At 42.6% G+C, this 24,388-nt stretch overlaps 1 protein-coding gene across 5 annotated transcripts in view; it reads left to right on the top strand.

The window, feature by feature from the left end:
• Window positions 1–267: 267 nt before the first annotated feature.
• Window positions 268–24,388, top strand: part of Rbm33 (RNA binding motif protein 33) — an 85,829-nt gene continuing 61,708 nt past the window's right edge. For 3 of the 5 annotated variants that reach the window (XM_042677117.1, XM_042677118.1, XM_042677120.1), the window contains exons 1-6: window positions 268–318; window positions 9,927–10,005; window positions 12,240–12,288; window positions 16,613–16,689; window positions 18,834–19,146; window positions 22,649–22,768. In XM_042677117.1, the coding sequence (XP_042533051.1) occupies window positions 276–318; window positions 9,927–10,005; window positions 12,240–12,288; window positions 16,613–16,689; window positions 18,834–19,146; window positions 22,649–22,768 (681 nt within the window). In that variant the 5' untranslated portion in view covers window positions 268–275. The remainder of the gene's footprint in view (window positions 319–9,926; window positions 10,006–12,239; window positions 12,289–16,612; window positions 16,690–18,833; window positions 19,147–22,648; window positions 22,769–24,388) is intronic. The other 2 variants (XM_042677119.1, XM_042677121.1) reach the window with 1 other exon arrangement.

Genomic DNA, 24,388 nt, shown 5'->3' on the forward strand with positions numbered 1-24,388 from the left:
CTCCCTGCGTCCCTCCCCACGTCCCCGCCTCCCGCCCGCCCGCCGCGGCCGGCCCTTCCTTCCTCCCGGCGTGCACCGCGGCGCGGCCATGTTGCCGTAGTGTTGTTTTCCTCCTGCGGTGGCGACGGGCCGCAGCCGACCGCGCCGCGCCGGCCTCGCCTCAGCGCCCTCGCCGGCGCCGGCCCGCGCCGCGCCGCCGCCGCCCCGGTCCGCACCGGCCCCGTGGTCCCGCCCGCGGCTTGGGCGGCGGCTGAAGACCGGGCTCGGCGGGCACCATGGCGGCCGCCCTGGGCGCGGGCGGAGGAGCGGGCGCCGGAGGTACGTGGGCCCAGCGGGCCGCCCCGTCGTGCGGGCCCCGGTCCCGCCGGCGCCGGGCGGCGCCCGTCGCGGCGCGGAGCGTTGGGCCCGAGGCGGCGCGGGCCGGCGGCGGCACCGGGGCCCGGGCCGGCGGGCGGGACCGAGCCGGGGCGGGCGGGCGGGCGGGCGGGCCCGAGGCCCGGCCGGGCGCGGCGGGCGGGCGGGCGGGCCCGTGCCCGTGGAGAAGCCTCGTCAGCGTGAGGCTGTCAGCGGCGGCGAGGGCGGCCCCGCACCGGGGCCCCGGGCCCGGCCTCGGCGGCGTGCACGCGGCCCGGTGCGTGGGCCGCGCCTGTCACCCTGCGTGGCTGCCGTCCTGCCGGCTGGTGAGCGGAGCCTTTCCAGCCGTCGCCTTCGGGACGCGGGTGCGGGGTGCCTGGTCTGCGCGGGCCTCGTGCCCGTGCCCGCTGCGCCCCCGCGCGCCCGCAGGTCCTCCGCGAGCTGCCCGCCGCGCCCCGCGGGGCCCCGCGGGCCGGCGCCGGGCGCACGGCGCGGGCTGGGCCGACCCTGGCCGCACACGGGAACTACAGATGGATGTGCTTCCTTCTGGAGTCGGAATGTTCTTCAGTGCTCGGAGGGTAGACTTTTTCAGAAGTGGTTTTCATGCTGTCCGCTCGTCTACTCACAAAGTCATGCTCCACCAGAAGGATCTACATGGCCTAGTAACGCCTCCCTGAGAGCTCCAGACAGCGTCTTTGGCACTTCACGTGAACATACTACTGCATTTGCCCCTCTCCGTGGTGGGGATTGGATTCTGGGTGTCCGTTTTGGTAGGCATGTGTTCTGCCACTTGCGCCATGCCCCCAGTGCTTTGCGCAGTCTTGAAAGTTTAAAAAAAAAAAAAAAGATAAATCATCCTGTAGCGCCACCTATACTCATTGTGTACCTCCACTTCAAAACTTGGAAAGAATACTAAACCATTACAGTTGGAAGGAAGGTAGCCTGGAGAAAATGATACATTAGGATGGAAGTAGACGAGCTCAGGGCTTTGACTTCTACTCCAGTGTTATGTTACTATTTATTTATTTTGCCAGTTTGGGGGCTTGAACTCAGAACCTGGACACTGTCTTAGGTTTTTCAGCTCAAAGCTGGCTCTCTACCACTTGAGCCACAGCATCACTTCTGACTTCTTTTGCTGATTAATTGGAGTTAAGCATGTCAAGGAATTTTCAGCTCTGGCTGGCATCGAACTTCCATGGTCAGATCTCAGCTTCTTGAGTAGCTAGGATTACAGATGTGAGCCATCAGTGCCTGGACTGTTTGAGTTTTAGTATGTCAATACGTAGTAAGGCAGGAAAGTTCGCAGCACAGTGCAAAAGTTCGTCGTTTGAGATTAAGACATTACTACTTTTTTTTTTAACGTTTCTTTTGTATGATTATAAAGGTGTGATACACAGAGGGGTTACCGGTCAGGTAATGAGTACATTTATTTATTTATTTTTTTTGTCGGTCGTGGGGCTTGAACTCTGGGCCTGGGCGCTGTCCCTCAGCTCTTCAGCTCAAGGCGAGCGCTCTACCACTTGAGCTACAGCGCCACTTTCGGTTTTCTGGTGGTTTATTGGAGATAGGAGTCTCACGGTCTTTCCTGCCCGGGCTGGCTTTGAACCGCGATCCTCAGATCTCAGCCTCCTGAGTAGCTAGGATTACAGGCGTGAGCCACCAGCACCCTGCGAGTACATTTCTTTTTGAACAGTGTCACTGCTTCCCTCGCTTTCTCCTAGTTCCTCCGCCCTCACAAATTGTATAGTTCATTTTCAACATAGTGTTTAGTGAGTATCACTACTGCATTTGTTCACCCTTTGTCCCAACATTTTTGTGCTTCCCTTTTACCCTCCCCCAAATAGATAAACTTACATACAAGACAAAAAGTACAGAAAACAAAAAGAGTGACATTTCTTGGAGTTCATTTCCATAATTGTCATTTTACATGATTGCAAGCACATAGCTATTGAGCCTTTGTTATCCTCTCCCAAGAATATCTTTCTTTAGTCTCACTGTGTGAATGTCTAGAATCCTGTATAATTTATCATGTCCAAGTGAATTTTTTTTTGTCTTTTACCATTCAGTTGTAGACAAATTTTAATGGAATTCAGATTGAATTTACTGAGTAGAGTGTTTGTGGAATTACTTCTCCCATGGTGTTGACTGATAGTTATCTCTATGTGGCCATTTGATTCTTTTTTTTTTTTTTTTGTCGTCGGTCGTGGGGCTTGAACTCTGGGCCTGAGTGCTGCCCCTCAGCTTTTCAGCTCAAGGCGAGCGCTCTACCACTTGAGCCACAGTGCCACTTCCGGTTTTCTGGTGGTTTATTGGAGTTAGGAGTCTCATGGTCTTTCCTGCCTGGGCTGCCTTTGAACCGCGATCCTCAGCTCTGGGCCTCCTGAGTAGGATTACAGGCGTGAGCCCGGCTGCCATTTGACTCTTAACTTTTTTTTTTTCCTTCAAGAACGCTTAATTTCTGAGCTGGTTGTTGGTGGCTCACAACCTAATTCTAGCTACTCAGGAGGCTGAGATTCAGAGGATGCTGGCTTGAGGCTAACTAGGCAGAAACATCTGTTAGACAGCATCTCTAGAATAACCAGCAAAAAGAGCTGTAAAAATGTAGGCAAGCAAGCATCAGGTTCCTGAGTTCAAACTCTGGTGCAGGCAAAACAAAACAAAATTTAATTTTTTGTTTCACCTGCTAGCATTTGAGGAGTGTCGGAAACAAATGCTTTATTTTCATGTAGCCAGAGGGACTCCTTTCAGCATTTCTTTCTTTCTTTGTTTTTTTTTTTTTTTTCTGGTTGGTCATTGGGCTTGAACTCTGGGCCTGAATGCTGTCCCTCAACTCTTCAGCTCAAGGCTAGCCCCCTGCCATTTGAGCCACTGTGCCACTTCTGGTTTTCTGAGTGGTTTATTGGAGATAAGAGTCCCATGGACTTTCCTGCCCTCCTGTCCAGACTGTCTTTGAACCACGTCTTTGAACTGCTATTCTCAGATCTCAGCCTCCTGAGTAGCTAGGATTACAGGTATGAGCCACCAGCGCCTGGCTTTCCTTTCAGCATTTCTTGTTGAGCATGTGTATTACTGAAGGACTTAGGTTTATTTATCTGGGAACATAACTTTTTTTTTTGTTTTGTTTTTTTGGGTCTGGTCGTGGGGCCTGAACTCTGGGCCTGGGTGCTGTCCCTCAGCTCTTCAGCTCAAGGCTAGCGCTCTACCACTTGAGCCACAGCACCACTTCCGGCTTTTTTCTTTTTGCTTATGTGGTGCTGAGGAATCGAACCCAGGGCCTCATGCATGCAAGGCAAACGCTTTACCACTGAGCCACCTTCCCAGCCCTGGGAACATAAGTTTTGAAGGGTAGTTATTCAGATATACACTTTTTGTTTGACAGGTTTTTCTTTTAGCATGTTAAAATATTTTATTCTACTACCTTCTGGCCTGGATGGCTTTTAATGAAGTGTTGTCAGTATGCCATTTAATTAAGGATCCCTTGCATATGACTAGTCACTTTCCTCTGTGCTTCCCAGATCTTTGGTTTGGTGTTTGAAAGTTCTGCTACTGGGGCTTGAACTCCAGATCTGAGCGCTGAAACTGATCTTTTGTGCTCAAGGTTGGCGCTCTACCATTTGAGCTACAGCTCTGTTTTTGGCTTTTTTTGGTGGTTAATTGGAATCTTGTGGACTTCAGAGTCTCATGGACGTTCCTGCCTGGCTAGTTTTGAATTGCGGTCTTCACATCTCCACCCTTGGGTAGCTAGGATTAACAGGTTTGAGCCACTGGCACACAGCTTGAGTTTTAATTATTGGTATGAATACCTGAGTTTATCCTGCTAGTTCATTGAACTCCTAGATTGTATGGAGTCATTTTACATCAAAATTGGAAGTTTTTGGCCATCAGTTCTTGAGCAGTGTGGATTACAGTCTGCCTCCCTCTCCTTTGGGTAACGAAGGCTAATGGGGCCTTTTCTAAAGATGTGTGGCCTCTCTGTCAGTTCCCTGAGAAATTAGTTCAGAGGTCTGCCTTTATTTTGTCCTACTTAGAACACTTTCAGAGCTAAAGTTAACAACAAAGTTAGTGTTGTCAAAACCATTTAAAGACGAATACATACACTGTGTTGGGTCACCTGGGATGCAAAGAACAGTAGGAGGCAGAACAGACAAAACAGACCAAAACCTGGGAAAAGGATGTTGGGGAGGAACCACATGAGGAAGTACCCAGAGTACCATGCAAACATGAAATGTTCATTATAATTTTCATTTTTCTGATGTCCAGTAAATTTGGCATGGTTATGTGTGTTCATTGGCTGTTTGTTATCTTTGGAGAAATATATATATATATTTCAATCCTTTGTCTATTTTTATTCAATCTTAATATTTTTGTGACAGACACTCCTATTTTGTGGGATATAATAAATTGTCAATAATCGTAGACACCAGGTGACACAATTAAAAGCTTGAATTTTTTTTTCCCTAACTGGATTTTGTTTTAGTCTTTTGACCCATACCTCCCATAACATCTTCCCTAAACCCAAGCTTCTTACCACTACTGTTTTCATCTTTACTTTTATGAGTTCAACATTTTAGATTCTATAATTTGTATATTTAATACAGTTATGTGGCATTTATATTTCTGTGCCTGGCTTATATTAGTTAACATAATATCTAACATCTATGTTGTCACAAATAACGTTTCCTTTATGAGGGTAAATATTTCATTGTATAGATGTAATTCACATTTTCTTGAATCATTTATCCATTTATGAACATTCAAATTGTCTTTGTTGCTGTGAATAATGCTATGGTGAACATAAAAGTACAAATACCTTTTTTGACAAAAAATGAAATGTTCAATTTCATTTTAGAATTTATTTATGATCACAAAAGAGATTGACTTAGAGTTCCCTTCCTTTGCATGTGTGAATGCATATATGTTGAGTGTAACATTTTTATTAAGTACTAGAAGAACTTTGTGTCTGCAGGGTCATTTGACTTTGTTGTTGTTGTTGTTTGGTCATGGGTCCTGAACTCTGGGCCTGGGCGCTGTCCCTCAGCTCTTCAGCTCAAGGCTAGCACTCTACCACTTGAGCCACAGCACCACTTCTGGCTTTTTTCTTTTTGTTTATGTGGTGCTGAGGAATCAAACCCAGAGCCTCATGCATGCAAGGCAAGCACTCTACCACTGAGCCACCTTCCCAGCCCCTCATTTGACTTTTTAAGTTATGCTTTCAGTTAGTTTTCATTGTTGGTCTGTTTAGCTTTTATAATACAAAGGTTAATTTGGTGATAGTTCACCCAGAAGAAATACTCTTTATATGTTCATGTCAATACACAGTTAATACTGTTGCTTCCTCAGAGTGGGTGTGTTGAAGATAGATTTTTTTTTTTTTTTACATACCTATACTGGGGCTTGAACTCAGGGCCTGCCTTACACTTGGATTTGGCTCTTTTTACTCTACCACTTAAATAAGCATACTTCCATTTGGTGGATAATGGGAGATGCAAGTCTCATGGACTTTTCTAGCTAGAAGCCTCAGATTTCAGGATTATAGGTGTGAGCTACCAGCAATCAGCAAAGATAGATTTTTAAAAAAAAATTTTTGGAAACTGGTGTGTCTGAACAAATTTTTAACTTGGCTCAACTTGGGTGGGCTCAGAATTCTGGGTAGGGATTCATTTTCTTTAAATTTGTGATGGCTTGCTGTGTTCTACTCTTGACAAGTCATTCTAATACCTTAGAATTTTTGTGTTACCTTGTTTCTCTGAAAGCTTTTTTTTGCCTTCCAGTACTAGGTTTGAACTCCAGTATTGCTAGTATTCTCTGGAAATTTTTAGCAACTTTCTGTCTGTCTCTTGCTGTGTGTGTATATGTATATATGCTTCTTTTTCAGTGCTGGGGAATCATACTCAGGGCTTCCCACATGCTGGGCAAGTGCCCTCCTGTTAGCTACATCGCTAGCACAGCATTCTGTCTCTTAAGCTTTACAAATTTAGAACGTGGCATACAGTAAATGAATTTAGGTTTCACGTTTTAAAAAGTGTCTAGTAATTCATGGGAAAAGAAATGGAGTATCAGTTACTCTTAGTGAGAATGGGACCATGGAGTTGGCTGATGTTGGCTTCCTCCTGTGTCTTCTCGGGGTGTAAGGGGGGCTCTGTGGCCCCCACAGCAAGAGGCAGAGCCCTGGCTTACACCAGATAGGACTTACTTTCAAGATGACCAGTGTGCTCCTTATTTCATAAATCGAAGGTTCTTTTTAGGAAGACCCTGTCTTGGGGCCCCTTACTACATCAGTTTTGCTTGTTTGTTTTTTAAACGAGTACAAGCTTATATAAAACATTATGATGAAAGAATTTTTTTGAAATTTTTGTTTGGCTACTTAGTAGTTGATATTTATACTGTAGAGCTAATATATTGACTGCAAGTTACTGAATATTGCCTGTTTTTTTAAGTTAATATCTCAATAACTGGTCTAGATTTGTCTTATATAAAATGAGTAACTTTAAGTGACTCAGAATAGGAATATATATGAAGTAGGAAGGTTGAGAACCTTTGAGACACAAAAGTTTACAAATTTTACAAGGCCAAGAAGTGAATGTTACAGACTTTCCAGGGCTCATGATTTCTGTTGTAGCGATTCACCTCTGCCCCTTATAACTGGAAAGCAGCCATGAGATTACATTGACGTTAATGTGTTCCTTTAAATGTTTATGTACACAAATGGGTGGTGGCTGATTTTGGCCAACATCTGGCAGGCCTTGTTTTGTCACAGTAGTTACTAAAACTCTGTCCCAAGCTAATAGTCTCTAACATTTCTAATCCAAGTCCAAATTCCTGGAAAGAGGAGGAAATAGTGAAAACGGTAAATAAAAGTTGGGTTCATTGGTGTGTTTTAGAAAATTATGAAAATTGCAGCAGATGTCGTGATGGAAAGGAAATACCAGTGCAAGGTTTAGCTTAGGAGGAGGCTGTCCTGACAAGTCGTGGACTGTGCTCCTCTTGCTCATTGCCCGGGCCTTGTCACCACTGCACTTGCATTATCTTCCTTTGTTTCTGCTTAGCATGATTCATAATACTGTGAACTGATGTGACTGATGTAAATAAGTTAGAGCCTTAAAAAGAATTTGTCTAAAGATCTGAAGGAAAGAGGGAAGTGAGTGGAGAGAATTTAAGAATTAAGCCAGGCTTACAGGGCTCTTAGTATTCTTCTTAAGACTGAATCATTAGTTCAGTGAGTGTAATGCCTTCATTTCCATGGGTAGCAGAATTGCCATGTGAGTCATTAGTTCAGTGAGTGTAATACCTTCAATTCCCTGGGTAGCAGAATTGCTATGTGTGTCAGAATTTCCTTTCTTTTTTTTTTTTTTTTGGTACCAGTCCTGAACTCAGGGACTCTGGGCACTGTCCCTGAGCTCTTATTGCTCAAGGCTGGTGCTCTACCACTTGAGCCAAAGTTCTAACTCCTCCTTTTTGGTTTTTAATTGGAGATAAAGAGTCTTACAGATTTCACTGCCTGGTCTAGCTTCAAACCAGTGTCCTCAGTTGTCAGCCTCCTGAGTAGCCAGGATTACAGGCCTGAGCCACTTGCACCCAGTCAGAATTTCCTTCCTTTTAAAGGTTAAGTAATATCTATTGTATATAGACAGTGCCTCCCTTTCTCTTAATTTCTTTCCCCTGATAGCCCCCCTCCCCTTTTCTTTTTCATCTTTCAATAGAAAGGTTCTGAGGCTTGAACTCAGGGTCTGGGTGCGGTCCCTAAAACTCTACTACTTGAGCCACAGCTCCACTTTCAGCTTTTTTTGATAATTGCAGATAAGTTTCATGGACTCCCAGGTTGGCTTTGAACAGTGATCCTCAGATCTCAGACTCCTGAGAGTAGCGAGGATTGTAGGCGCGAGCCAGAGCTACGTGTTGAAAAATTTAGAACTTTCACCCTCAACCTCTTGCCTCCCAGGAGAAGAAGAGGCTGGAGGAGCTACCTCTGTCATTCATCGTTAATTCAACCAACCATGCCTTTGTAATGAGACTGCCATAACGTCTCTAAACTTTGGGTCAGTATACCATGGCCTGTCACCAACACCTTTCTTCTCCTTTTTCCATCTTCGTTAAGTGACACCTTGACTTGCAGATTGTTCAGCGTTCAACCGTCATTCTGAAAATCTCCCATTTCCCTTCAGTGGTGGCACTCCAGAGTGAGAGCAGGCCCTGCATACTCAGGCTCAGTTCTGCAGCATCCCCACTGAAGATGCCAGCCGTTGGTGGGCTCACATTTCCTCCTAGGTTTAGGTGTCTCAATTCACACAGGAACCAGGCAAACAGTACAGTACTTTGAAGCACTTCATCTCCTAGTCTGACTTGTTTTTATTTTCTTAACTGTGTCTTTTGGAGAATAGATGTTTTAAATTTTGGTTGTCATAACTCATCAGTTTGATATTCCATTGGTTTGGTTTTGCAGTCACATAAGAAATTTTTGCCTAACCCCAAACATATATTTTAGGGTGCAGTTTTATGAGGTATTGATTCAGGTTTACATCTTAGTGTAGTAGCAGTAATATTTGGGAGGCAGGGATTGGGGGGGAATCTTGTTTGAGGCTAGCCCAGGTATGAAAGTTTAGGATACTCTGTTTCAACTCCATGGCTGGGCAGTGGTCTCCATCTGTTACCTCAGTTTCAGTGTAAGTGGAATGGCTGGGTGCAGAGGTACATGCCTGTCATTCCTAGTGACATGGGAAGCATGAGGATTGTAGCCAGGCTGGGCATAGAGTGAGACCCTACATGACAAGTAACTGAAGCACAAAGGGGCTGGAGACATGGTCCAGTACTGGAAAAAAAATTATTGCCGATCCTGGGTCTGAACTGGGCCTGGGCGCTGTCCCTCAGCTCTTCAGCTCAAGGCTAGCGCTCTACCACTTGAGCCACAGCGCCACTTGTGGCTTTTTCTGCTTATGTGGTGCTGAGGAGTGGAACCCAGGGCCTCGTGCATGCAAGGCAAGCACTACTACCACTGAGCTAACTTCCCAGCCCCTAAAATTTATTTTTAATTAAAAATGTCTAAAAAAGACTAGATCAGAGCCCAACAAAATCATTACCAGGAAATGGATACATACAGGGTGGGAGGAGGGACAGACAAAGGGGAGAGGGGTCGATGAATAAACGAAGGGGGAGAATTCAGTCAAGAATTCACGTTTTTTTTTTCTCCAATCCTGGGGCTTGAATTCAGGGACTGAGCACTGTCCCTGACCACCTTTGTGCTCAAGGCTAGTGCTCTACCACGTCTAAGAATTCATTGTATATGTCACAGAATTAAGAAAAGTAAGGGGAGGAGGGTGGGTCAAATGGGGTAAGAATGTTAAAGGGTGTGACACTGATCGAGATGCAGTGCTTTCATAAACTGCTTTGTTATGTGACTTTATACAATCACTTAAAATAATACAAAGAATAACATTAAAAATGGTTAAAGTACTCATAATACCTGAATCTTTTGCATCTTGAAATGTCAGACTAGGAATCCTTCAGTTGTTTGGTAGTTGATTATTTGTGTCTGTCTTGGTTTTGCAAAGCTGACTTGAATGGACTCTTCCTCACAGATGATGACTTTGACCAGTTTGATAAGCCTGGTGCAGAGCGGTCCTGGAGAAGAAGAGCTGCTGATGAGGATTGGGACAGGTACATACATGCTGTCTCCTGTGCGTCTTTACTGGGGAGTCTAGGCTGACTCTTGATGCTGCCCCTGCGATACATAGAGATGTTACTGAAAGTGGTGTTGTGGCTCCCTGATGATCTGTTACGAATAGGCCTCCCTTGTGGACTAGTGCTCTCCAGGTAGAAGATTGCTCAAAGGGCTGTGCCAGGGCTGTACTAGCAGTACTAGCATTGACTTTGTGGACATTCACGGGTGTAATTATGCCAGAGTGCCCTCTGCTCTACATCCTATCCAATATTTGGATAGACTTTAAAAATTACCATCTTAATATATATTGATTTTAATTGCATTTTCCTGATTGTTAATAAAAATGAAAGTGCCTTTTTAAGAATGCATACATGCATACAAGGTACAAACTCACAGTAAAGACAGATGTCAGTTCATATTGCTGGGCTTCTGGTGGAGAGTTATACTAAGGTAAGGGGGGAGATGTTTTCTGAAGCATTTTTCAGGACATTTCTGTTTGTAAATAAAAATGTGCTTGCTTTCAAAGAGGTGCTTGTCTCCAATTTTTGATAAGATTGTTGGCCAAAAAGGTTGTTCTTACCCAAATGGTTATCCTGGTGAAATCCTTAAGAGTTCCCTCAATAGAACAAAGAAACCTCTTCCCAGGTAGTGTGCTTGCTTTTAAAATTTCTAGAGCAAGATTGTTGGCCAAAAAGGTTGTTCTTACCCAAATGGTTATCCTGGTGAAATCCTTAAGAGTTCCCTCAGTAGAACAAAGAAACCTCTTTCCAGGTAGTGTGCTTGCTTTGAAAATTTCTAGAGCAGTTACTACTAGGTGTTTTGTTTTTTTTTTGGCCAGTCTTGGGTCTTGAACCCAGGGCCTGGGCACTGTCCCTGAGCTGCTTTTGCTCAACGCTAGCACTCTACCACTTGAGCCACAGCACCACTTCTGGCTTTTCTGTTTATGTGGTACTGATGAATCAAACCCAGAGCTTCATGCATGCTAGGCAAGCACTGTACCACTGAGCCACACTCCCAGCCCCAGTTACTATTAGTTATTGTGGGAGAGAGTCACATGACTAATTACTCTTGCCACTAATTACGAGGGATGGCCAGGAGTTCATTACTAAATTTTTTAACAGTTGGTGTAGTTTTAATGTATTTGGTAAACTTCTTTGCATATTTACATCTTTTGTTAAGCTCTGTCTATCTAACTGATGACTGTATGAGAAACCATGTTTACTCTGGGCTGTGTGGTTGGTACTTAGGATTTGGACTCTAAAGCCTGACTGAGTTCACCTATTGTATCACAGCTTCCAGGCAGGTGTTCTTGGGCAAGTCATTTGACATCTTAGAGTATGTGATTTCCCACTGAAAAATAAAGGTGGTGTAAGTGTCTACTTGATAGTTATTAAGTCAGCTAGAGCTATACCTATAAAACAGTGCTTAGCTTTCTCAGATCTTTCCCAGCTCTCTTTGCTCTTTTTCCCAGCTCTTTCTCTTTCCTTGCTCTCTTTACGCTCTTTCTCAGCTCTTTCCTTCTCAGCTCTGTCCCAGCTCTCTTAGTTCTTTTTCCCAGCTCTCTCTCTTTCCCACCTCTTTTCCCAGCTCTCTCTCAGGTCTTTCCCAGGCCTTTACCAGCTGCGTGGAGTGCCAACCTGGCCTGGTTCCAGCAGGTCTACTGAATAAACCTACCCCTTACCTGAAAAAAAAAATAGTGCTTGGTACATTTTGATTAATTGCTATATAAATTATGCTTGTTCTGTGGGCTTAGCTCTAGTCTCCATCCTTTGGATGCAGTACTGTGCTTTTGTTGTGTGCAGTTCACTTATAACAGATGGGGCTGTTTATCTTCTTTCAAAACCTTCTCTTGTTAAAGAGATTAGTCACTAAAGATTTTTTTTTCCACTTTTTTTTTTGTCTGTCAGCAAAAGTCACAAATTCTTTCTAGTTTATTTACTTGCTCTTACTACCGCTCCAGTTAGTGTGCCTGGGGAACTGCCTTCCTCTTTTCAGATACCTTAAAACAACAGCGTAGAGGAACGCTCAGCTTCAAAGATGTGCCTTTATGTTTTGTTCATTTAGAGTCAGACTGAGATAGGGCTTTTCATTGTTAATAAAGCAGAAGGAAAGTATAGCAGCTTCACATGAAAGCCCTAAACCCACCAGGCTTTATCACATTTCAAATTGACCCACTTACTTTCCAATCTTATTAGGAATAATATTTTGACATTTCTCTTTTTTCCTTCAGTGAACTTGAAGATGACTTACTTGGAGAAGATTTGTTGTCTGGCAAAAAGGTAAGAAAAATACAGGTACTTCTGAGCAAAATCATGGTCATTGAATTTACTAGAACACATGCATGGGATGTACAATTACAAAGTCATTTGCCTTGTTATAGTGCTGGAAATGGAATTACATTATACCTCCAGCTCTGAATTCTTTCTTTAAATGCACAATTGGTTGTTTATTAGTAAATCCTTAATTATAACTCAGTAAAAAATCCTTTAAAGCAAAATATTTTATTTTATTTATGTATTTTTTTGGTCAGTTGTGGAGCTTGAACTCTGGGCTAGGGCCCTGTCCCTGTGCTCTTCAGCTCAAGGTGAGTGCTCTACCAGTTGAGCCACAGCGCCACTTTTGGTTTTCTAGTGATTTATTGGAGATAAGAGTCCGACGGACTTTCCTGCCTGGTCTGGCTTTGAACCTCGATCCTCAGATCATCTCAGCCTCCTGAGTAGCTAGGATTACAAGCATGAGCCATCTGGCTTAGATATTTTAGTTCCAACTGTGTCCAGAGCACTCTAGCAAGTATCAAATATGGGACTATGATAACATAAAACTTGCTCTTGCTTTAAAGGAATGTACCATTTGGAAGTTTGATATTTTGTATACTCATTCTGGAATTCACTTTTGGGGGTATTGATTGATGAGTTTGAAGATAAATATACCGAGATAAAACAAATGTTCATATAAGTAAGATTAAAAATTTCTTGTAAATAAAACATGTAAGTCACATTATCTTTTGTATGTATATATGTACATTATAAACTGTAGCAATGTATTTTATATACAAAACACATAAAAGTAGAAACATTAAGCAAGAGATGAAAATGAAACTTTGAGGTTTTATTTCTCAATAAAAAACTTACTATTCTCAATATAAGTTATTGACGTTTAAAATTTTAAGTTTTAAAATTATGAAGGTTTACTCTCAACAGTTATACTAAAGCATGTTGCACTTTTAGTGTTTAGTGGTATTCAAGTCTATATTTTCTGTATTTTAGATAACACAGATTGTTTTATCTGAGTTTTTTACATCATTGTTTTTTCATTTTGTCTTCTTTAGTATTACTTAAGATCTTATAAAAGAAATATTAGTTTTGCCGTTTTTCTGTTAACTTTCTCTGTTGTAGTATTAGCATTTAGGATTCTTTTTCCAAGCCAATTTTCCTTCCTCTGTTTTGCTTCATACTGATTATTAGCCTCCACATAGCCTAACTTTAGAGTGCCCAGACCTCTCCCATTGTAACAGATACAGCCTGGAGGAATAGTGACACCGTAGCAATTAGACAAACAACACACGTACCACCACCACCAGAAAATCTCAAGTGAATGTAAGAGGAGAAGTATATTATTTATCTTAATGTGCCTTTCAACCAGATGTCATCAGTTTTCAGTTACAGGTACTCTTGCTTCACCTCTACCCACCTCCTTCCTGAATTAATTTGAAGTAAATCTCAGACAATATAATCATATTTTATTTGTTTTTTTTGGTCCGGTCGTGGGGCCTGAACTCTGGGCCTGGGCACTGTCCCTCAGCTCTTCAGCTCAAGGCTAGTGCCCTACCACCTGAGCCACAGCGCCACTTCCAGCTTTTTTCTTTTTGCTTATGTGGTGCTGAGGAATCGAACCCAGGGCCTCAGGCATGCAAGGCAAGCGCTCTACCACTGAGCCACCTTCCCAGCTCCTATAATCATATTTTAACAAGTAAATCTTAGTATGTTTCTGGGATTCTTTTCTTTGAAAGTTGCCATAAATTTTTGCCCTTGTTTCATATTGCCACATTGCTTTCTAGAAATGTTTGTTTAGTCAATTTCTGTTCCGAATAAGTGTATTTAAACATCTCTCTCACCTATCCATTTTCCAGCTTTGATGCTGCTTTTTAAAAATACTCTTTGTTGGGGCTGGGAAGGTGGTTCAGTGGTAGAGTGCTTGCCTTCCATGAGGCCCTGGTTCGATTCCTCAGCACCACATAAGCTGAAAAAAGCCGGAAGTGGCACTATGGCTCAAGTGGTAAGGCGCTAGCCTTGAGCTGAAGAGTTGAGGGACAGCGCCCAGGTCCCACGACCGACCAAAAAAAAAAAAATTGTCACTGTGAGCTATGGAAAGTGATTTCTGGTGGTTTAATGCTTCTTTGATGTCTGGTTGAGGTACTGTGCCTTTGAGGTATTTATTGGTGAGTTTGTTGCTAAAGTCAGTGATTGGTCCCACCTGTTGGGTGTGTTCTTGTGTGGCCTTTGCTTTCTTCCTGGAGCCTGGTGAAGTGTTCATTGTGTACCTGTCTAGAGAGGCTCCTAGCTCCTACTTGACAGGGTGAGGGTACGGTGCACACTGTCATTTGTCAGAGAAGGGAGGTTGCAAGGGTCCAGTTTTACAGGCACCGTTGAAACGTGAGGATGAAGAGGCTGGTGTGACTAAGCCAGAACGTTTAAAAGATAGTTAGAGAAGTGGGCTACAGGTCTCCGCTCCTTCATTGCTTCTGTGTTTTACCTGAGTATCTCATGGGTCCAGTATGGGAGAATGTTTGGGGAGCCATCTTTTCCCATTTTGTAATTTTTGCTCTATGAAGTTCTTGCCTGTGAGCATTGGAAAATGTCATGGGAAGAAAGGTCAGGAGGAGGGTTTCCACTAGCATCCACTGCCACTTCTACCCCCTCCTGCCTGTCCTGCTGTCCTGCAGACTATGATGAGCATTGGGAAAAGTAATGGGAAGACAGGTCAGGAGGAGAGTTCTCACTAGTGTCCACTACCACTCCTACTCCCTCCTGCCCGTCCTGCTGTCCTGCAGACCATGCTGAGCAGAACTCTGTCCAACTTGCCTGCCTCTTGTGGAGAAAACAGTTCTCCCCACCTTCCTGAGGTGTGCAGAGAACCAGCTTGACCCCTGGAATGTAACCATAGCTCTCTTGGAGAGTCTTAACTTTTCCGGTGAAATGGATATTTGTGTCTACCTCCTGTGTCTATTACTTGGTAGGTTGGAGTTGAGAGAGAGGACTGAATTCTTAAGTAACATTTGTCCGTGGCCCATCACAGCATGCATTCCTTTTGTCTGCTTGGTGAATTATTACTTTACTGCTTCTTGACAAATACTTAAACGTTTACCTGAAAACTCATGGAAGCAGCCTCTTAAGTGATTGAATTGTTAGTTTCTTGAGATTTTATTCACTGAATTTGGATACTTGAACTTAGGTTTCTCTGTGACAGGCCTGGCTTACCCCTGATAGCAGCATGTTGGTTTGGATGGCAGGTTGTCACCTAACAGAAACTTCATTTTGAGTATCTTAAATATAGTGTTGTTTAAATCCACATTCCCTTTAAGTAAGCTGATCATTAGCTTGTTGTTTTAATCCTATTGTAATGTCCTTAGTAGATGGGATCCCTTGGAACTACCTTTGCTTATTAAAATCGCTGACGTTTCAGAAGCCTATTTTTTAAGGGATAGGTGTCTTTCCCCCCTACCCCCCCCCAAAAAAAAAAGAGAAAAAATCATTTGTTTCATTTAAGTAGAAGACCAAGTAAGTGTTTCTAATGTTAAAAAAAAATGAGCCAGGCACTGGTGGCTCATACCTGTAATCCTGGCTACTCAAGAAGCTAAGATCTGAGGATCACGGTTCAAAGCCAGCCTGGCTAGGAAAGTCTGCGAGACTTTTACTCCAGTAAACCACCAGAAAACTGGAAGTAGCCCTGTGGCTCAAGTGATAGAGTGCTTGCCTTGAGCTGAAGAGCTCAGGGACAGCATCCAGGCCTGGAGTTCAAGCACCCACGACTGACAAAAAAAAAAAAATCCCAAAAGTACGTGTGAGTGTGTATGTGGTTTTGGCCATCTTTTAGAAGAGTAACAGTAATTTATACATATAAAAAATTACAAAAGAGGAGGAAGGTGGGACCCTCTATCCCCCAAGGTAGAGTATTGGACTATTTTTGGCAGATACTGTGAAATTTGGCACTCTCATCAATATGATGAAGCTGCCTCTGCTTTCTGGTGGATCTGTGCCCAGCACTGTCATAAACTTGACATTCACTTTTTTATTGACCTGTAATAAAATAACTCAGGGTCATCCTACCCTCTTTCTTTTCTGTTAAGGTTAAGCTACATTTGATTGTTAAGCTTGCTGCTGCTTTGCTTTGCCTGTGGCATCTAAAAATCAGTCAGGATCAGTTAGTCAGGAGGCTGTATGTGAGATCTTTTCATTGTCTATGCTGGTACCAAACTGAGGGAACCTGGATGGCAAATGTTTTAGTAACATGAATTAGACACATTGAGTATAATGTGCCTTTTTGTAACAAGTTTTTCTTTTTATAGAAGTGACACTCATTAATTAGATTTCTTATTTTAATTAGAATCAGTCGGATTTGTCAGATGAAGAGCTGAATGATGATCTTTTACAGAGTGATAATGAAGACGAGGAAAATTTCAGGTACCCAATATTAACTCATTAAGATGTTCTTTATTTAAATTGATAGGAACCACTTATAATTACAGTGGAGCACAATTGAATAATGTGGTATTATGTCTTTGATGAGTAATTATATTCTAAATGGATATTAGTATTTTCTGAAGCCCATATGGATTGTTTCATAAATAAATTTAAAATCCTTTCTGTTGATGCAGGTCATGAAAGCTTGGTGTACCTGATATATTTTGTTGGTCAAATTCACACAGTGAGATTGAAGAGGATATTCTTAGGAGAGGATCACAAAAGCTTAATTCGCATATGATCATATAAAATGTTTATCAAAATGAACTAAAAAAATGGAAACAATAGGTTTTTTATTTTACCTTTTGTGATTTCTGTAAATTTATCTGTTTGGGGGTAGGGTAGGAGAAGCACAGAAATATTGGGGACAAAGGGTAAATAAATTCAGCCCCTGTATAATTATACAGGGGCTTAGAAGGTGGCTCAGCAGTAGAGTGCTTGCCTTGCATGCATGAGGCCCTGGGTTCAATTCCTCAGCACCACATAAACAAAAAAGGCCGGAAGTGGCACTGTGGCTCAAGTGGTAGAGCACTAGCCTTGAGCTGAAGAGCTCAGGGACAGAGCCCAGGCCTAGAGTTTAAGCCTCACGACCAACCAAAAAAAAAAAAAAAAAAAAAAGAACTAAATAGCTTGCAGGGAAGGGGGTCGGGAGGGAAAAAAGTTGGAGAAAACAAGGGAAGAGGTGACACTGTTCAAAAAGAAATGTACTCATTACCTCACTTATGTGACTGTAACCCCTCTGTTCATTACCTCTACAGTTAAAAAAAAAAAAAAGAACTTGTTTGGTTGGAGGGCAGTTACCTCAGACTTAAGCAAGTGACTGCAGTTTGATGATACTTTCTTTCATTTCAGTTTTTATTAATATGTATTTGGTTACTGAGTTACTATAGTAGATAGGTATACTTGGTAATACTCTGGTAGGTGGAATTTATTTTTTATTTATTTTTATTTTTGTTGGTCGTGGGGCTTGAACTCCAGGCCTGGGCTCTGTTCCTCAGCTCTTCAGCTTAAGGTGAGCGCTCTACCACTTAAGCCACAGTGCCACTTCCAGTTTTCTGGTGGTTTATTGGAGATAAGAGTCTTATGGACTTTCCTGCCCAGGCTGGCTTTGAACTGCGATCCTCAGATCTTAGCCTCCTGAGTAGCTAGGATTACAGGCATGAGCCACCGGCATCTGGCTTATTTTTTATTTTTATTTTTTCGTGATATTGGTGTTTAAACTCAGTTTTACACTTGTCAGGCAGACACTTCCACTTTAGCCATTCCCAGACTTAAGTTTTCTTACCTATACCACCTGTGTACCTGGAATTACAGGCGTTGCTTCATAAGCACACCAGACTTGTTCTTTGCTCTAAGGTTCTGTTAACTTTTGCCTTGGCCAGCCCATGATCCCCCTATCTCTGCCTCCCATGTAGCTGGGATTACGTAAACCTCTGCCTGGCTCAAGACATTTTTCAGTTTTGTGAGGAAACATTGGAAAACTGTAAACATACTTCTTGGTATTCCCATTGAGCCATAAGTTTGTAACAGATTTTCTAATGTAAGTTTAATTTTTTTTATAGATAAAAAATTACTTTAAAATTATTCTACCAGTTTAATTTTTTCAATCAAGTACTTTGACATTTTTGTTATATTTAAGTCTTTTGAGTTAAGTTGGTTTTGATAAATATCGTGGGAGTTTTTCAGACACGGTGTCTTGAAGTCTGTGATATATTTATTCAGTTTTGTGTTAAAGTGGGATACTTAATATGTGTCAACATAGATTTGTATAATCTTGCATTTGAAATATTATCCTACATCTTACTGTTGGTTCTTTGGGTGTGTGATTAACAGTTAGCGTGTTATGTCTTGCTGTGGTTGACTTGGTTCTTTTGGGCAGTTAAGCTGTAGTAGACAAGTGGAGGTGCTGTCTGCATGGTGGGTTTGTTACCAGCTCAATGGCTCATGGGGCTCTAGTTCGCTCACAGTTAAGTAACAGTGCGCTTATTAAATACTTGAATAACTTGCTTGGCGTAGTTTAATCTTTGTAAAATTTGAGCTCCACTCACAGTGGTTATCCTCGTTTGTATTCTTATCCTCTCTAGTTCTCAAGGTGTCACAATTAGTCTCAATGCCACCTCTGGCATGGTTACATCGTTTGAGCTGTCTGACAACACAAATGACCAATCTGGAGAACAAGAGTCTGAGTACGAACAAGGAGAGGATGAAGTAGCCTACCACAAACCTGACGGACGAGAATTGTATGCTCAGGAATACACAGAGGTAGGACAGTATGAAGGCCACGGTACAGAATTAACCGAAGACCAAATAGAGTATGGGGAAGAGCCGGAGGAGGAGCAGCTGTACAGTGATGAAGTGCTGGACATCGAAATCAATGAGCCTTTAGATGAATTTACAGTGAGTCTTTCCTCCTTTGTGTGGCCAAAGATAACGTGGCTTCCTGCTCTTAGGTTTCTAGACTGATTTGAAATCTATTTTACCTCCCTTGGGAGGAAGAGAAATTAGACCTTATTATCACTGTCTGCCAGTTTCTTTATCTGAGCTATGACAAAGTTTATGTTGACAGCTTGTTTGGCCAGAGGTAATGCTCTTTTGTCATTCTGGAAGGCTGCAAAGAATTGTGACCTTGAGGATTGCACCCTAAGGAAGAAAACAGCTTTGTGTGGTAGAGATGCTCTGTCAATTGTTAGAAGTACTTAATGCAGGGCTTTATCCAGGCTTTAGACAAGATCTGATAAAGTCCTTCTAAGGTGAAAAGATTATTGACCTGCTAAAGACATCTTTAAGGTGCTAATATACCACAGTGATTGATGTCCTGTTCATTCATTTTTTTTTTTTTTGGTAACTGAGAACTGTCCAAACCTGAATAAAGAGATTGGATGGTATAGAAAATGTTACACATAATTTCTTATCTGTAATCAGCAAGCAAAGATTGTGCTGATTTTTATTTCAGAAAGGTTTTCTTTAAGTTGAACCATCTGGAAAGACAAATGTAAAACTGTAAGTTTGCTCATCTGTCATAGTGAACCCTCTAAAGAGACTTGCTTTTTTTCAGTTAAGCACTTAATGACATTCATACAGGAAGGAGGTGACCTCAGCATTTGTGTAGAGCCATGTGATTTTTGGAGCACCAGGGTCCCATTGAGGTGCAGAGGAGTTGGGAGTGCCAGGCCAGGCAGGAGGTGTAAGGGCCCTTGGAGCATCTGGGAGAATAGTTCTTGGATGTGTCTTCGTTTAGGGTCTGCTGTCATTTGAGGAAGATGCTCAAAAATTACCCAGGGTTGGTTTTTTATGTGTACACATGCATATTTTTCAGAAGGTTTGATACATGAAACCTGAGGATGTTCAGTTTCAGTCATGATTGTGCCATGTGTGTATCTTAGTGAGAAGTTTCTTTCTGAATGACTGTTCTTCAGAAAAGATGTTACTGGATTGGTTAATAGAGTTAAGGAAAGACATCATGGGGATGTTTTACCTTGTAGCCTCAAAATGATGTGTTTTGTCAATAAATCCTTCATTAGATAAGGGATTCTGATATATAGGTGTATTTGTATTCTTTGTTAAAGTAGGACACTATTTTAAAACAATTCCTAGAAACTATGCCAAGGCCTCATCAAATCATTTATAAATTAGTGATAAAATCAATGATTGGCTAATTATTCTGGAGTCCTTTCCCCTTTTAAATTTGGCTGTGCAGCATATCTTTACTGATTGATGTCTAAGCATTGGCTTTGGGACACAAATACTGTTGAACCATAAAACGTGAAACTGCTCATGAAGTTAGAATTTAGTTGGACAGATGACTTTGAGGGTAGTACTTCGTCATATAGGAGCATTTTTCACTTGGCATTTTTGAGTTGTAAGGAGACATTTCTTCTATGTTCTTCATAAGGGTTGAAATAAAATTCAGTCTTAATTGTAGAGTGTCTGTGGTCTGAGATTCAGATGTTAGAAAAAAATCAAATTTGGCAATTAAAACATTTTTATAGAATTCTTCCACATTAAAATAAACTATTTTTGTCAGAATTACAAAAAGTAAACATTTACTTAGAAATTCTGAAAGTGTCCTAATGTTTTCACAGAGAGTGGTCAACTTGGAATGTGCTCACCTTGGACTGTGAGAGAATGTATCTGAAGGTTGTGTGAACAAGTCTGGTGTGGCAGCCATGGCCATCCTTTTCTGTTTCCATCCTTGACCACTGTGGTAGTATCTGAAGATGGGGTTGTATAGGAAAAGGTGTGTGGAATTAAACTGGAATACTCCATTCCTGTTAGGCATTTGGAGGCCTCTCTCATGGTTTTTCAAGACTGTCTCTGACTTGTAGAATACTTATCTATATTTAGACTAAGGAATATATGAGTAGATTGTGTCCTGGTGGTATGTGGCTTATGATAGTTTATTTACCTGTTCCTTGTTGTAATTGGATTTGTTAACCTGCTCTCTAAAGTCAGGTTTAAACTCTGAAGGTGGCCCCATGAGCACATTCTTTTCTGTGAGAGCTCACCTTACAGTTCTGAAGACTGTTGAGGCATAACTTGTAAACCACCGAATGTTCAACTAGAAGGACTCTCGCCTGTAAAGAGGGAGATCCTGAGATGCTCGTGTGGGCAGTGAGTTTTAGTCATCGTTACTTTCATGCTCCAAAGTAACTTTTAAGTGTGAAGTTTGCTGATAACTCTTCTTGAGAATAAATAGTGATTTTATTTGAATTTATATTCTTGGTGCAAAAAGGCCTGTACATTGCTTGGCCATCAACAAAATAGTAAAAATTATCTGTTGATGATGAATATTTTAGTGTAATTAGTATATTAAGGGCTTGCAAAAATTAATGTAGATTGAGACTCACAAGACATTGTTTGGTAAAAACACTTCCAGATTTACTTTTTTTGGGTAGCAGATTCTTTTCTTCAATGCCTGCCTGCATTGCGTAGTGAGGGTTAAAGGCTGACCCTGCCTGCATTGTGTAGTGGCTGGAATCTTGATCAGCATCTCTGGCTTATTTAAAATCTAATCTGACTGTTTTGCTAAAGTTGATGCTAGAGTAATGGTGGCGATTCTTTTTCGTAGGCTTAAGTTTCCTCTAGAAAGTAGAAAAGTGTGTTCAGATCATCTTGAGAGGCAGTTTGGACATTGAGGTAGTTTCTGTACTTGGACACAGCTGCTTTCTTGGGTATGGGCAAGACTGTCATACATACTATGTGGTAGGTAATGAGGGGCTAGGTTATGAGGTTAGGGCTGCTTCTGCTTCATAACCATTTTACTGTACAATTTGAGCATGTGGCCTCTGGGAAGCCTGCCTTTGCTAAGTAGGATCAGTTCTGTAATTTGCTCGTAATATAGGAGTATCCTACTTTCTTTGGCAGTGATCATCTCCAGTCAGCTTGCCTATATCCTTCCATGAGCCCAGAAGGGCTTGCTGATTTGCCCCTAGCATTTCATGCAAAGCCTAAAGTCAGCCCTTCGCTCAAGGGAGGACTTGATGGAGAAACCAAATTCAATCTGAGATTTTCAGAAAGCACTGTATTGAGTCAAGTTGCCCACAATTTTGTGGTCTCTACTGCTGTAAGACTCGTGAGAGTGGGCATGATTTCAGCCCCTCCTGCTGCCAAACTCCTCAGTAGAGCATTTGGCTCAGGTCTGCCAGGGCTATTTTTCCTGGGGTGGATTTGAGGGAGAGCTGTTTAACAGGGCACTTGGACAGGAAACAGAGCTCATGTCACTAACTAGGCCAGCATGATACCAATACTTTGTTTGCATGAACACAAAGGAGGTGCTTCCTGCTTTGTGCTCAGTCAGGTAACTAAGATAATGCCGCATGAGTCATGAGATGAAAAGTGCTGTAAAAAAACAACCCAAAAGCTTGGTGAGAAACCATTTCTTCTCTTTAATGGCTGTTAGGATGAAGAATACTTGCAGGCTTATGGTGGGCACCAAAGGCTGCGAGCACAGGAAGACTGTGCGGCTGAAGATGACTTAGATGAGATTACTGATCCCCAGGTTGCTCCTGAGACCCACGAGGTATTTGTTCAACTTCTAAAGTTTCCTGGGTGTTTTCCCCCCTTCCAGGTTTAAAATCGGCATCTTTGATCTCTTTTCTTGAACTGTCAGTGTAGTAACATACTCAAGCTTTCTAGACCCTTAGAGAAACATATTTCCAGAAAATTTATGTTAGTGTTCTATATCAACAGTGTGAAAGTGCTTAGAAAGCAGTGTTCTAATTATTTTTAACTAGTATCCGTTAATTTGGACCATTATTAAAAAAATGCTGCAAGATTCCCCGTGTCTGGGACCTGTCTTAGCTATGGAAGAGGCAGAGGTGAAGGAAGCTGGATACTCCTACCTCCAGGCACTTCATGTCTGATGTTGGGAGGAAAAGACATTGCTCATTCTGGGATGTACTGGCAGAGGCTATATTACCAGGGTATCCTGTGGGAAAGGGCCAGGTCCTCCCCCCTTTTCCACTCCCCCCTCCCCCACCCCCCCCCCCCCAACATAAGGAAGAAGTGACTCTGAAACAGCCTTCGAGGAGGTCAGGGCTTTGGATTATCCCATGCCTTTCTTTGAGAACTGACCTTATGGTTAAACCCTTAGGGTATAGAGTCATTGCTCAGCTTAGGGGGTGTGTGTGTGTGTGTGTGTGTGTGTGTGTGTGTGTGTGTGTGTGTGTGTGTGTGTGTGTGTGTGTGTGTGTGTGTGTGTGTGTGTGTGTGTGTGTGTGTGTGTGTGTGTGTGTGTGTGTGTGTGTGTGTGTGTGTGTGTGTGTGTGTGTGTATGGCTCATTGCTCAGCTTAGCGGGGTGTGTGTGTGTATTTGGCTCATTGCTCAGCTTAGCGGTGTGTGTGTGTGTATGGCTCATTGCTCAGCTTAGCTGTGTGTGTGTGTGTGTGTGTGTATGGCTCATTGCTCAGCTTAGCGGTGTGTGTGTGTGTGTGTGTATGGCTCATTGCTCAGCTTAGCGGTGTGTGTGTGTGTGTGTATGGCTCATTGCTCAGCTTAGCGGTGTGTGTGTGTGTGTGTGTATGGCTCATTGCTCAGCTTAGCGGTGTGTGTGTGTGTGTGTATGGCTCATTGCTCAGCTTAGCGGTGTGTGTGTGTGTATGGCTCATTGCTCAGCTTAGCGGTGTGTATGTGTGTGTGTATGGCTCATTGCTCAGCTTAGCTGTGTGTGTGTGTGTGTGTGTGTGTGTGTGTGTATTTGGCTCATTGCTCAGCTTAGCGGGGTGTGTGTGTATGTGTATTTAGCTCATTGCTCAGCTTAGGGTGTGTGTGTGTGTGTGTGTGTGTGGCTCATTGCTCAGCTTAGCGGTGTGTGTGTGTGTGTGTGTGTGTGTGTATGGCTCATTGCTCAGCTTAGCGGTGTGTGTGTGTGTTTGGCTGTGTGTATGTGTATTTAGCTCATTGCTCAGCTTAGGGGTGTGTGTGTGTGTGTGTGTGTGTGTGTGTGTGTATGGCTCATTGCTCAGCTTAGCGGTGTGTGTGTGTGTGTGTGTGTGTGTGTGTGTGTGTGTGTTTGGCTATAGAGTCATTGCTCAGCCTAGTGTGTGTGGCTAGAGTCATTGCTCAGCCTAGTGTGTGTGGCTAGAGTCATTGCTCAGCCTAGTTTTTGTGTGTGTGTGTGTGTGTGTGTGTGTGTGTATG

The sequence above is a fragment of the Dipodomys spectabilis genome, unplaced genomic scaffold (assembly GCF_019054845.1).
Source record: "Dipodomys spectabilis isolate Male_0828 unplaced genomic scaffold, ASM1905484v1 ptg000034l, whole genome shotgun sequence".
Lineage (NCBI taxonomy): Eukaryota > Metazoa > Chordata > Mammalia > Rodentia > Heteromyidae > Dipodomys > Dipodomys spectabilis.